The sequence below is a fragment of the Balaenoptera borealis genome (assembly GCF_965194805.1).
Source record: "Balaenoptera borealis genome assembly, chromosome: 8".
Taxonomy (NCBI): Eukaryota; Metazoa; Chordata; class Mammalia; order Artiodactyla; family Balaenopteridae; genus Balaenoptera; species Balaenoptera borealis.
Window position 1 is genome coordinate 113,641,526 of NC_138865.1, and position 11,900 is coordinate 113,653,425.

The window sequence follows — 11,900 nt, forward strand, 5'->3', positions numbered from 1 at the left end:
TAAACACATTGAATCACTATGTCATATACCTAAAAATAATATAATATTGTAAATCAACTATACCTCAATTTTTTTTAAAAAGATAGAAAGGGCAGCCGTTATCACCATCATTTTACAGATGAAGAAACCGAATCCTCAACAGGTTAAGTGATTGCCTAAGGACATAAGCTGATAAATGGTGGATTTAAAATGGGGACACAAAGCTAACTTTCCAGATACGATTTCTGATTCGTAAGCACTTTGCAATGTACTATTTATAAATTAAAAAACACCACCACCACCACAAACCTAGCTCATAGTATAGAGGACAGACGGGTAGTTGCCAGAGGTGGGGGTGGGGGTGGGCAAAACGGGTGAAGGGGGTCAAAAGATACAAACTTCCAGTTATCAAGTCCTGGGGATGTCATGTACAACATGGTGACTACAGTTATTAATACTGTATTGCATATCTGAAAGTTGCTAAGAGAGTAAATCGTAAAAGTTCTCATTATGAGAAAGAAAAAATTTTAACTCTGTATGATGACAGATGTTAACTAGACTTATTGTAGTCATTTTGCAATATATACAAATATTGAATTGTTATATTGTACACCTGAAACTAATACGTTATATGTCAATTACCTCGATGAAAAAATTAAAAATATTTAAAGTTATTAATCGAGTCCAATTATCAATCTTTTCCTTTCTGCGCCCTGTTTAAGAATCTTTGCCCATCCTCCCGAACCCTTTAAAAATGGCTTTCATATCCCACCAATACCGTCCCTTGGAGAGGAGCCCTGGAAGATGGGAGAGAAAGGGTTCCTACAGGAGACAAGATGTGCGCTGACCTCTAAGGTGGATGGACTGGGATGAAGGATGTTCCAAGGTTGGGGGGCGGGTTGCATTTGGTCACACAGCCCCGGCACACACTTACGTAGGGCAACAGCGGTTCTGCTTTGCGTGTGTTATCACCACACTCCTGCAGGCGGGGCCTCTCCACTTGAGCGCCTGTAGAAACCAGGCCGCAGAGAGTGCTCAGAAGCACGGGTCAACCACAGGGAGCTCAGGACGTCCAACCCGAGCATGCCCAGCTCCCGAGCTGTGCCCGAAGGCAGCCGGGATTCCGTCCCCCGGAGAAGAGGCGTCCTGTCTGGTATCGGGATGACTCATGAGGCCCGACAGGCCCAGCTCAGGAACCAGCTCTGCCAACTCCCCTGAATGCAACCCTGGGGCTCTGGGATAACAGCCAGAAGCCACCCAGAGCTTTCCAGAGGAGGAATTGAGATCAGACCCGCAGCATGCTTGGCGCAGGGTGTGGCACAGTGCTGGCCGGCACCCAGCAGAGAGCACTGGGCCACAGGGAGGCCCCAGAAGACCCCCTTCGCCGTGGGCAGGAAGGGGGACAGAGGGACTAAGGAGCCCCCGCCCCCCCCCAAGACCTGTCCACCCAGTGTGGGAGCCCCTGGCCTGGTGCACACTAGCACATCAGCGTTCCCTGGCTGGATTTTGCCAGAAAATCCAAGAGCTTCGTGTTTGGAATTTGCTTCCAGCGCTACCGCACCCATCAGCGCTTCCTGCTGGGTAGTAAACCGATGTGGGCCCCCGGCACACACACACACACACACACCCCCCGCCACTGACTGGAGGGGCTCCCTAGGGCAGGCCCCTGCAGGGGCCGGGACAGCCTCTCGCTGCTTCCAGGGAGGAGGCACTTTGGAGGGAGGCAGGCCCCCACTTTGAATCCCATTTCCCAGTTGGGGGAAACTGGGAGGTCTCTTGCACTTTTCTCCTGCCTGTTTTCCCCTCTGTAAAATGGGGACCATCCTAGCAGCTCCCTTTCAAGGTTCCTGGGTCCCTGTAAAGCGCGAGGCCCTTCTCAGCCCACACACCGGGCCGCGAGTTCGCGCGCCCGAGTCCGGCCACGCGGGGGCGCTCTGCTGCGCCCAGCCCGGCCCGGCGCCGGCCCTCGCTGGGCTCTGTGGGGACTCCTCCGCGTGCGGAAGATCGGCGAATACCTCCGACAGTTGGAAAATGAATCCATCGGCTCCACCCTGCGGACATTTGTTTGGAAGGAGGCCAGCCCGCAGCGCGAGCCCCCTCCGCGCCGCTTGGAGGTCCCACCCCTGCTGCGCCCGCCGGCTTGCGGGGAGCGGCCCGTGTGGGCTCTGGACCGCCGCGAGGGGGTACCGGCCGGGGCCAGAGCTCGGATCCGGATCAGCTGGAGGGACCCAAAGCCCCCAGCTCCGCCCTCCCTCCCCAGTGGCTTGAACGAGCCACATCACAGCGCCTCGACACCCAGCCTCAACTTGCACATCCATAAATCGGGGAAGTCAACAGTCCCTACTTTGAAAAGTTGCTGAGAAAGTTAAAGGAGATGTATCACTGTTGTCCAGCTTCCAGGCCTTAGGCAAGCCACTTGCAACTTTCTGAGCCTCAGTTTCCCCAGCCACAAAATGGGGATAATAAATGTCCTTACCTCCCAGGGTCATTAAACAGACGAGATTGCAGCAGCAGCCACCTGGCACCCCCTGACCACTCAGTCAGTGGAGCCATTGGGGTTGTTTGGAAAGCTCTGCAGAGGCCCCGAGTCCACAGCTCATGCCTGTGCCCCAGAACCACAGGTTATCTTTTAGGGATCAAGCCACCCAGTGTGGGAGCTGCTGGCTTAGAGCCAGCTGATGCTCCCTCACTTCCCTGGCTCCGATGGGGCGGGTTCGCTGTGCAGCCCACAAGCGCCTGGGCAGGGGGCTGGGAGGCAGTGCCCCCCTCCTCCTGGCTGGTCTTCAGGGCCCTCTCTGGTTGAGTCACCAGGCAAAAACATGCAGCTTTGACACCATCCAGAAAATGAAAATGTCCCGGGCGTCTAATCCTTCCCTTCCTTTTGGCAACTTAAACCACCCTGAAACATAACCAAGATAGCAAATCCAGTGTGAGTGTTCACGATGGAGTCCCGGCCCCCCTGTAAAGCCGGCCCTGGGGACTTTGTGCAGCAAAGCAATGCCTCCGGTCAGACTTGGCCTCACCAGGTATGCAATGACCCCTGACCTCACCAGTCCACATCCGTGCCTCCAAACCGGCCCCGACCTGAGGGGCACCCTCGAACCCTGACTTCCTTCCCAGTCAAGGGCTGTTACCCACCCCCATTCCCCCACCCCCAAAATATTTGGAATGGTCTTTGACTGAAATGAGATTAATCCTCAGTTCCCTGACAGTGTCTTTGGGCATGTGTTTTTATAACCTCCCTTTCAAATGAGAACCATTTGTCGTGGGGAAGCTGGGGAGGCCCAGCCCCAACTGCTGGGCCAGACATCACAGGCACCTGATTGAATGTCAAGGACAGTGCGAGGGGGCAGGGCCGAGGTGAGGGCGGGCTGTAAGCAGTGATAACCTGTCCTTTGCTGGTCTCTGGCCCCAGCCCAAGCCAGTGGCATAAGCCTGAGGCTCCTGGCTCCAACCCTGCCTCTCCCACAAAGCAGCCAAATACCCTTGAGCTGGTGAGCCCTTTAGCCTTTGCCTCTCTTAGCCTTACTTTCCTCATCTGTAAAATGGGAGAGCTGATGGGCCCTATCTTCCAGGTGATATGCCCAGCCCAGTGCCTAGAAGACAGTAGACCCTCGATGTCCAAAGAAGCGTTCGGTGGGAAGGCAAGTAGCCTTGGCTGGGGTCTTCCAGGGGGCTGCAAATGTCCATCCTAAGTGTGGCTCGACTCTCCCGCCCTTCCAGGCTCACCCTAGGTGAGGGAGGCAACCCTGCATAGAACTTGAGTCGCTGGTGCTTTAATGCCGAGAAAATACGGAGAGGGTTGAGTTGATAGGTGCCACAACGCAGTCTCTCTAATTAACCCTGAGCCCTCTGTCGGTGGCCCCCTTCCTCAGCACAGTCTCCCCACCCCACCCCAGGTCCTGTTTGAAGTTTGCAAATCCCCCACCCCCTCCTGCCGCCCCTGCTTGCTGAACCAACTACAGACCCTTGGGGCTCAGCTGGGAGGGCTTTACTGGCGGAGAATTTCAATCATGGGTTCTTGGCTCAAACTTGTTGCTTCCCCCAAAATCTCCCCAGCAGTTTGATACTCATGGAACTGAGGCTCAGAGGAGGGACTCTGATGATCTCAGAACTCAGAATTCCACCTGGGCCTGTCGGGGAGTTCACAGCCCCTCCCTTGGAGGAAGGGAGCACAGAGCGGCAAGAAAGATGCAGGTTCCTGAGACGATGCGGAGGTACCAGAATTTGTTCACTTTCCAGGAGCTGCTTAGAAACTATTTCCACCTTCAACAGCACCCCTCCCCCAGCACTGCCACTTGTGTACAGGTGTCTGGATCTCCGTGGTGGGAGCCCCCTGTTGGTCTCGGGGCTGGGAACAGTGGGGGCATCTGAGTGGAAAGCCCCAAACTGTAGAATTGGGCACGAGAGCCACAGAGATGTGCCACTTTTCTGAAGCTGTGTGCCTTTGCCTCTCCAAAGGCCTTCCCCCGGCAGTTTCCAGACCAAGGAGCCCACCCTCTTCCCCGGGAGCCGAGCCAAGAAGGTCCTGGGACAGAGGGCCCCATGTGCCGCTCATTTTTCTCCCCCTCTGGGCAGAGCTGACTCGTTCCGTGCCTCAGAGAGATCTTTGCAATGATGGATAAGCCGTGGCCCCGACTGCCGTGGCCCTGGGGAGAAAAAACATCTTTTGCAGTTTCGTGTAAAGCCTCCCACTTCTCGCTTAATAAGTGCTGAAAGCGGCACAAACAGAGAGACCCCGGGCTTGCCATGACTAACAAGATGACCACATCAGGCAGCCGAGCTGGGGGACAGGACCGCGCCGGCCGGCCCGGCGTCCCCGGAGCGAGGTGTCCGATTCCGATTCCCTCCCGGGACGCTCCGCCAGCAGTGCTTTGAAGCCGGGCCGAGGCCGCCGCGGAGCTGGGAGCTCGGAGGCGCGGAGCGGAGGGGGGAATGGGCTGGGGCTCCCTCCTGCACGATGGGCACAGATCGCCCGAGATAAAGGAACCACAGCCTCCGCCAACTTGTGCTGAGTCGCTCTTTTCAAAAGCCCTTTCAGATGGTTTCACTTCTCCGCGCGCGCTTTGTTGAAAGATGTAAAAATTTCAAACCACCACAGAGTAAACATTTCAAAACTCGCTCTTTGCAAAATCAGTCACATTTTCAAAAATCCCTTGAATTCCATCTCTCCACCCCCTCCGCCCCTTCTTCTGCGCTCTTCGGATTCGAGTGTTTTTCATTAATTTAGAAGCAGTCCAGGTAAAGCTGGTGTTTGCGAGCTGGTGTTTTACGGGCGGAAAGTAGCTTTGTTATTTAGGAGATGTTTTAGATAAGTCAATGTCTTGTCAAAATCAAGCAGGTTTTCTTTATTAGGGTGAAATCGTAATGAACTCATCTGCTTCTAATATTTATAAAGAGAAGAGAGGCCATTAATTCTACTGCTTGTGAATAAAACCATCTGTGATTTCTTTCCATTTGATGGGTTTTGGTTTTAATATACATTTTTCACAAATAAGCGCAGAGATTTTTTGGTGAAAATGTCACATTCAGGATCTCATAAAGAAAGAATGCAAAGAGAGGAAAACGAAATGTTTTGTTAGCTAAGTAATTTCTCACCTTGCAGAGTGGGGAACATTTGAGCCAACTTTAGCACATCAGGTGATAGAATCACCCGTTCAACGCTAATGCAATCCATGACATGTTACAACTCGAACCGCGTCCGTTTTGAAGTTTGTTTTCCTTCGGGAATTACACAGTTCGTTTAACCTAATCTGTCCTGACACTTGAATTATAATATTATGAGCTTCTTCAGGGAAGTAAAACAGTAGTTGCCTGCTTAAAAGCAAAGCAGAAGTTAATAAAGTGGGCAAAATGTCAAGGAAAGGGAGCTAATCGAATCACAGTGTCATTCTCTAGAGAAAATACAGTCAAGTTGTATTTTTTTTTTCCAGTCGAAATCTTGGACGCCTAATGACACATTTCTGTCCAGGAAGAAATTTGAACTCTGAAACCGAACTTGATTAAACCCCAAACTGCGAGACCTTGCCCACTGGGACCGCTCAGGGACTTTGACTTCTGGGTGTCAGAGCTTAATTAAAATATTCATCCAGCTGCTCTCCCCTCGCCAAGGGGGCCCAGAGGAATTAAACCAATAAGCCTAATTCTATTAGTTCACCTGCCTGTGTACACAGAGATGCGGAAGACCGTTTACGGGTTCAGAAAAAAAGCACCAGACCCACCCTGCAGATTCAGCGTTGGCCGTCACTGCATCAGCGAAACGGTCCCCTAAACAGAGTTCCACGTAACACTCAGGAGTCTCAGCTCCTGGCTCTAAACACACGCAGATATTTTTAAATTCTCTTTCAAGAAAACGAAAATGCCAAGCAAGTCGCTGTAAGGATTTATGAGTGTGTGTTATGATTTATATGTCGTCTATAATAACATGTAACGTTTACTGAATTCTCTGTGCCGCTGGGCTGATCCTTTCCCATTCACGTCTCAAGGAAATCTTCACTTCCACTCTGTGAAGTAAACACCATTACTATCCCCACTTGACAGATGAGGAAACTGAGGCTCCGTGAGACAAAGTGGCTTGAAGCCCAGAATTCTCAGACCACAGAGTCTAAGCTCCTAACCCCTAATATAATGACGGCTTTCCTGACATCTTGATCTTTGTTTTAAATTTTAATTATTTTATATCTGCCCTACACGCACACAGTATAAAATTCAGAAGGTAGAGAGGCTGTAAAGGGGAAAGTCAGCCTTGCTCTCACCCCTCCTCAGTCCCCTGGTCCCTTCCCCAAAGCAGTCACTTTGGACAGTTTCTAATGTCTGCTTCCAGAGTTGAGGCTTATTCCAACAAATATGTGTATATTTCCTTTTTAAAAAACACATATAGGACTTCCCCGGCAGTCCAGTGGTTAAGAATCCACGCTTCCACTGCAGGGGGTGTGGGTTCAATCCCTGGTCAGGGAACTAAGATCCCACATGCCGCACCGCCAAAAAAAAAAAAAAAAAAATTTTTTTTAATAAATAAATAAATAAAAATTAAAAACCACATACAGAGCATAGCAGGTACATAATTCTGCAGCTTGCTTTTTTCATTTCCTAATACATCTTGGAGAGTTCTCCATCTCATGCCTTTTAAGACGGCAATGCCATAGCACAGGAAACTATATTCAATATCTTGTAATAGCCTATAATGGAAAAGAATCTGAAAAAGAATATATGTGTATATATATACACACACACATACATATGCACATGTATGTATAACAGTATCACTTTGCTGTACACCTGAAACACAACATTGTAAATCAACTATACTTCAGTAAAAAACAAATTTTATAAAAAAAGACTGCACACCATTTTATGCAGTAGATTTAGTAGATTGAACCATATGAGAGTGTCAGTATTCAGCACTGTTTATAGGTACCCCCTGGCACCTATAAACAGTGCTGTGCTGGATGACCTTTCACACTGACAGGTACCATCTATAGCACAGACTCCTAGAAGTGCCACTACCTGGGACGTGGGTAAGTCAAGTCCCTTCCCTTGGCCCAAAGTCTTTGAGACAAAGTGGCCACATCGGCTAATTTCCGAAGCCCATGACATCCCCACATTTGTAATCCCACAGCCTAACTAGAGATGCCCCCACATCTCATGAACATAACTGCAGCTCCGGGGCCCCCCAGATTACTGTGGAAACAAACGTTTTCCACCAAACACAAACTCCCTTCCTGCTGGCTGTATTTGTCAGCCAGGGAATGAGACATTTCCCAGTGATCAATACAAATAGAATAGAAATCTAGCCCGGGCAGCAGCAAGATGTGGTTTTTCAATAAGGAGACCTCCAGAGGATATTGCATATTCCTATGACAACAGCAGACAGATCTTGATTTTTAGTGTCAGAATCTGTTTAATGCGAAGGCCTGCGGCTGGGGCCTGGCCGAGCACTGGGTGGGTTGTCTTGGGCTGGAACCAGGCTGGTCCTTCAAGGCTGCTGCAGAAACCAGCCGCCACCCTTGCGGACCACCTGTTCACAAAGGCGGCTGCGTTTGCCAGCTGGGCCGCCGTGGAGGCTGCATGGCTGGCCGGCCAGAGGTGATCTACAGCCACGGACCTGGTTATTTACAGCTCGCCTGTGGGTCCCCAATGCCTGGGCATCTCTAGGATGATGGCAGTTTGCCTTAAAAAGGACCAGGTACCTGGCAGAGGTGGCAACAAACGTGATTGACTATTGACAGTCTTTTTCTCCTTATAAATTCATCTGGTAACAGAGCAAGTCGAAGAGACACTCTGAGTTGGTTGCTATTTGAAAAGACTTGAGAAGGGCCAGCTGTGAACTGTCCAGGACAAACTAGGATGTTCTAAAAACACGATTCTTGCCCAAATAACCTAGATGCCTCTGAGTTCCGTCTCTTGATTCTTCTGCCTCTTTTAAAATTATCTGCTGATACAGACCAGGGCTGAGAAAGACAGCAGAAACAGGAAGACAGCTGGCGTTTAAGAGAGATGGGATCGGCAGTGATTTATTCCAAGGATTTGATATTTTAAGTTATTGTTGTTGTTATGTGTGTGCAATAAATCATGTTTTAAAGTATCTGTTAATAGAGTGTTTTATTCTTTAAAAATATTTTTTTTTCTTTCAAGTGGATGGATTGTTTTTTGAAGCTGAATTCCCAGGTTTTATGAAAAGATGTGATAATAAGTAAGAATGGGTCAATAAATTTTTCCACTGGGAAATTTTACCACCCAATTTTATCACCTAGAAAAGGTCTATGTCCTTTAAAAAATTAGAAGGAGAAGAAGAAAGGGAGCCTTGGATGGTATTGCTTAAAATACTTTGTTTGAATTTATGTAAATGTATTTAGTCCTTTGGCTTCTTAACCACTGAATTCACGTTTTTGAATTTTAAATACCATGATGGGCTCTCTGAGTTTCAAACAGCGACTCTCAAAGCTGCATCTACCAAAGCCCTTGAAACCAGGGTATAGTGGTCCCCCAAGGAAGGTCTTGGGGGATGATTACAACATTCCTTTCTGCGACACAATAACGCCCCGCTCGTGGACACTCTCGGACCCTCTGCTGAAAGTAACTGACTGGGCCGAGGCTTAAAACTAATCTTGTCCTCGGCTCCCCAGCAAGAGGTCAGGAGGCGAGGCTTTCAGAATATGATCTCCGGCAAGATCTGAAGGGCTCCGAGAATATAACAAGTTGTAAAAGGGCGGGGGAACGGGGAGAGAGAGAAAGGAAAAGAATAAAAGCAAAATTAAATTTTTACAATTAAATATATTCCTTTTTTTTTTTTATTTAGTTAATTTCCAGCTGCTCACGTTTATTGCACATTAATTATGCATACAGCTTTTGTGCAACTTAAAACGTGAAGAATGTGATCCTTATCCTTTTATGGAGGATCCGCTGCCATGCTGGAGGCCCTGCCAGAGAAGCTTCAGGTCAGATGGGGCAGGAGCTGCCAACAGCCAGAGGCCTGGACAGTGCTCTCCAATCCCCCACCTCGACTTTCTTAAAAGCGTTTCCTACAGCAGGGGTGATGGCCGTGGGCCCCGAGGGTCCAAATCTAGGGAAAGGATCCCAAACGAGCTCCCCTTGGCTTGTCTTGACCAACATCTATTTCAAAGCCACTGGCCAGACCTGGGGCTAAAACACAATGTGACGAACAAGGGGTGTTGGGGACCCATTACCTTCCTCCAAGTCCCCACCCCACATGCCAAAGGAAGCAGAGGAGGCAGCAGCCCAAGGTGGGAGACCCTTCCCCTAGTCCCACCCAACCCCAGCACCAGCCTCAGTGCCCGCACCAGTGGCCTCAGGAAGGGACTGGCAGGTGGCCCTCTGCCAGAACGCTCTGTGACACCAGAGAGGGCCACAGCCTCTCTGTGCCCTGTCAGGAACTGCGCAGAAAACCCTCTGGATGCCGGCAGGCCCCGTGCCTCTCTTCCTGCCCCCATTTTGGCCTCCCAGCCCAGAAACCCCCAAAGAGGAGCCCACCGCCCGAATAGAGGTGGGGATTCACCACTTGGTACGTCCACCGGGTGGGGCTCAGGAGCCCCTTCCCCAGCTGACCAGACCTGGGCCAAGAGCATAGATGCAGGGGCCCCAGGCCCCTAACTCCAGGAGGGAGAGACCCTGGGGGCTGAAAGTCGCCATGTTTGGCCAGGACCCCCGGGCTCTTCTCGGAGCAGGGCTCCCTGTGGCCTCAGAAGCTGTACTTCCTCCCCAACCTAAGGGCAGCTGCCGAGTCACCTCGAGGATACCCACCCTGAGCCAGCGGGGCAGGGCCGTCCCCCTACTTCCTGCCTGGGTTCCAAGCAGACTCGGGACCCTAGCCAGCCACACTCTCACTGCTGGGCGGCTTGGGTAACAGGGCTCCCTCTCTCTGATCCCCAATTCCTCATCTGAAAGGGGGGATCAGACTGGACACAGGGCCGCCCTGGGGTTGGGTGGAATATGGCCTCCAAAGCGCCCAGCCCAAGGAGAGCACCCAGGAAACAGGAGCTCACAGCAGCCCCAGGGTGAGCGTGGAGACCCCATTTCACAGTTGAGGAAACTGAGGCTTTTGGAGGGAAGCACCCCCCAGTCTCAGTGGCAGGGCCAGCTGTATGACAGCTCCCAGTGTCCTCCTCCTGGGTCCCACTGCCCTCAGCTCACGAGGGGCTGGAACCTCCACCCCTCCATCCACTGTGGGTGGAGAGGAGGTGAGAGGAAAGGAAACACACGCTCGGTCCCTCTCTCCCTTGGCCGGCTCTCATGGAGGGTTTGCCAGGGGCTGTCCACACCCTGCACAGCCTCTCGTCCACTGCTCCCTCCATTTACAACCACAAACTGGCTACCCAGTGCCAGCCTGGGGAACAAAGGCTGCAGGCACGGCCCAGCCGAGAGGCCCGCAAGCTGGCCCGGGCAGCGCGCGGCTCCCACCGCAGCCAGACAGACATCAGGAGGTCAAGGCCGGGGCCCAGGACAGGCGCCCGCAGGCCACGCTGGCCCCCTGACCCGTGAGTGGGAGGGGGCTTTGGGCCTGGGCTGCCTCCTCCTTTTCTGTTATTTTAATAAAAACTGCTCTCTACTTGGATAAACTGGAAACCGTGCCTCCCGCCCTTCTTTTCTAGACTCCCCACCCCGTCCGGCAGGGACTCGGTGACAAACTTTAAAATAAAATTGTCATCATAAAAGAAGTCAACCACACATACTAATAAACAACACGCTTAACATTTATTACTCTGCCTTCTGACAAACTAAAATGTGAAAACATGCCAAAATTCGGGTTTCATAAAACAATTTTTCATCAAGTTCTTTCCTTTGACAAAATGCCTCTGTTTCATTCCTGGTTGGCGAGACTCACTTCAAACAGAAACGTTTCCAGAAACGGGTCTCGGGTCTGACGCTCCCAAGCACCTTCAGCTCTCTGAGACTCTGCCTGATTGACCACGCTGTGGGCTTTGCTAGAGAGCACCCGGGGTGGGGGAGAGGGGGGCACCATCGTTCTGCAACAGAACCTTAACAAACCAGCCAGTCACAGGCACCGACACCCCACCATTTTATTGTGGTAAAATACATAATATTTCTCTAACCATAATCCTAACCATTTGTAAGTGTGCCGTTCAGTAGCATTAAGTACACTCACATGGTTGTACAACCGTCACCTGCATCCATCTCCAGAACCCTTTGCATCTCGCAAAGCTGAAATTCTGTCCCCATTAAACCACAGCTCCCCATTTCCCCCTCCCACCAGCCCCTGCAACCACCACTCTACTTTTTTTTTAATTTTTTTTTTAATTTTAATTTTTATTTATTTATTTTTTTATGGCTGTGTTGCGTCTTCGTTTCTGTGCATGGGCTTTCTCTAGTTGCAGCAAGCGGGGGCCACTCTTCATCGCGGTGCACGGGCCTCTCACTGTCGCGGCCTCTCTTGTTGTGGAGCA

At 50.9% G+C, this 11,900-nt stretch overlaps 1 protein-coding gene across 1 annotated transcript in view; it reads left to right on the plus strand.

The window, feature by feature from the left end:
* MVB12B (multivesicular body subunit 12B) overlaps positions 1-9,622 on the plus strand; it is a 213,123-nt gene extending 203,501 nt beyond the window's left edge. The window contains exon 10 of the mRNA XM_082403349.1: positions 5,913-9,622. Coding sequence (XP_082259475.1) covers positions 5,913-5,969 — 57 coding nt within the window. The 3' untranslated portion in view covers positions 5,970-9,622. The remainder of the gene's footprint in view (positions 1-5,912) is intronic.
* Positions 9,623-11,900: the final 2,278 nt, after the last annotated feature.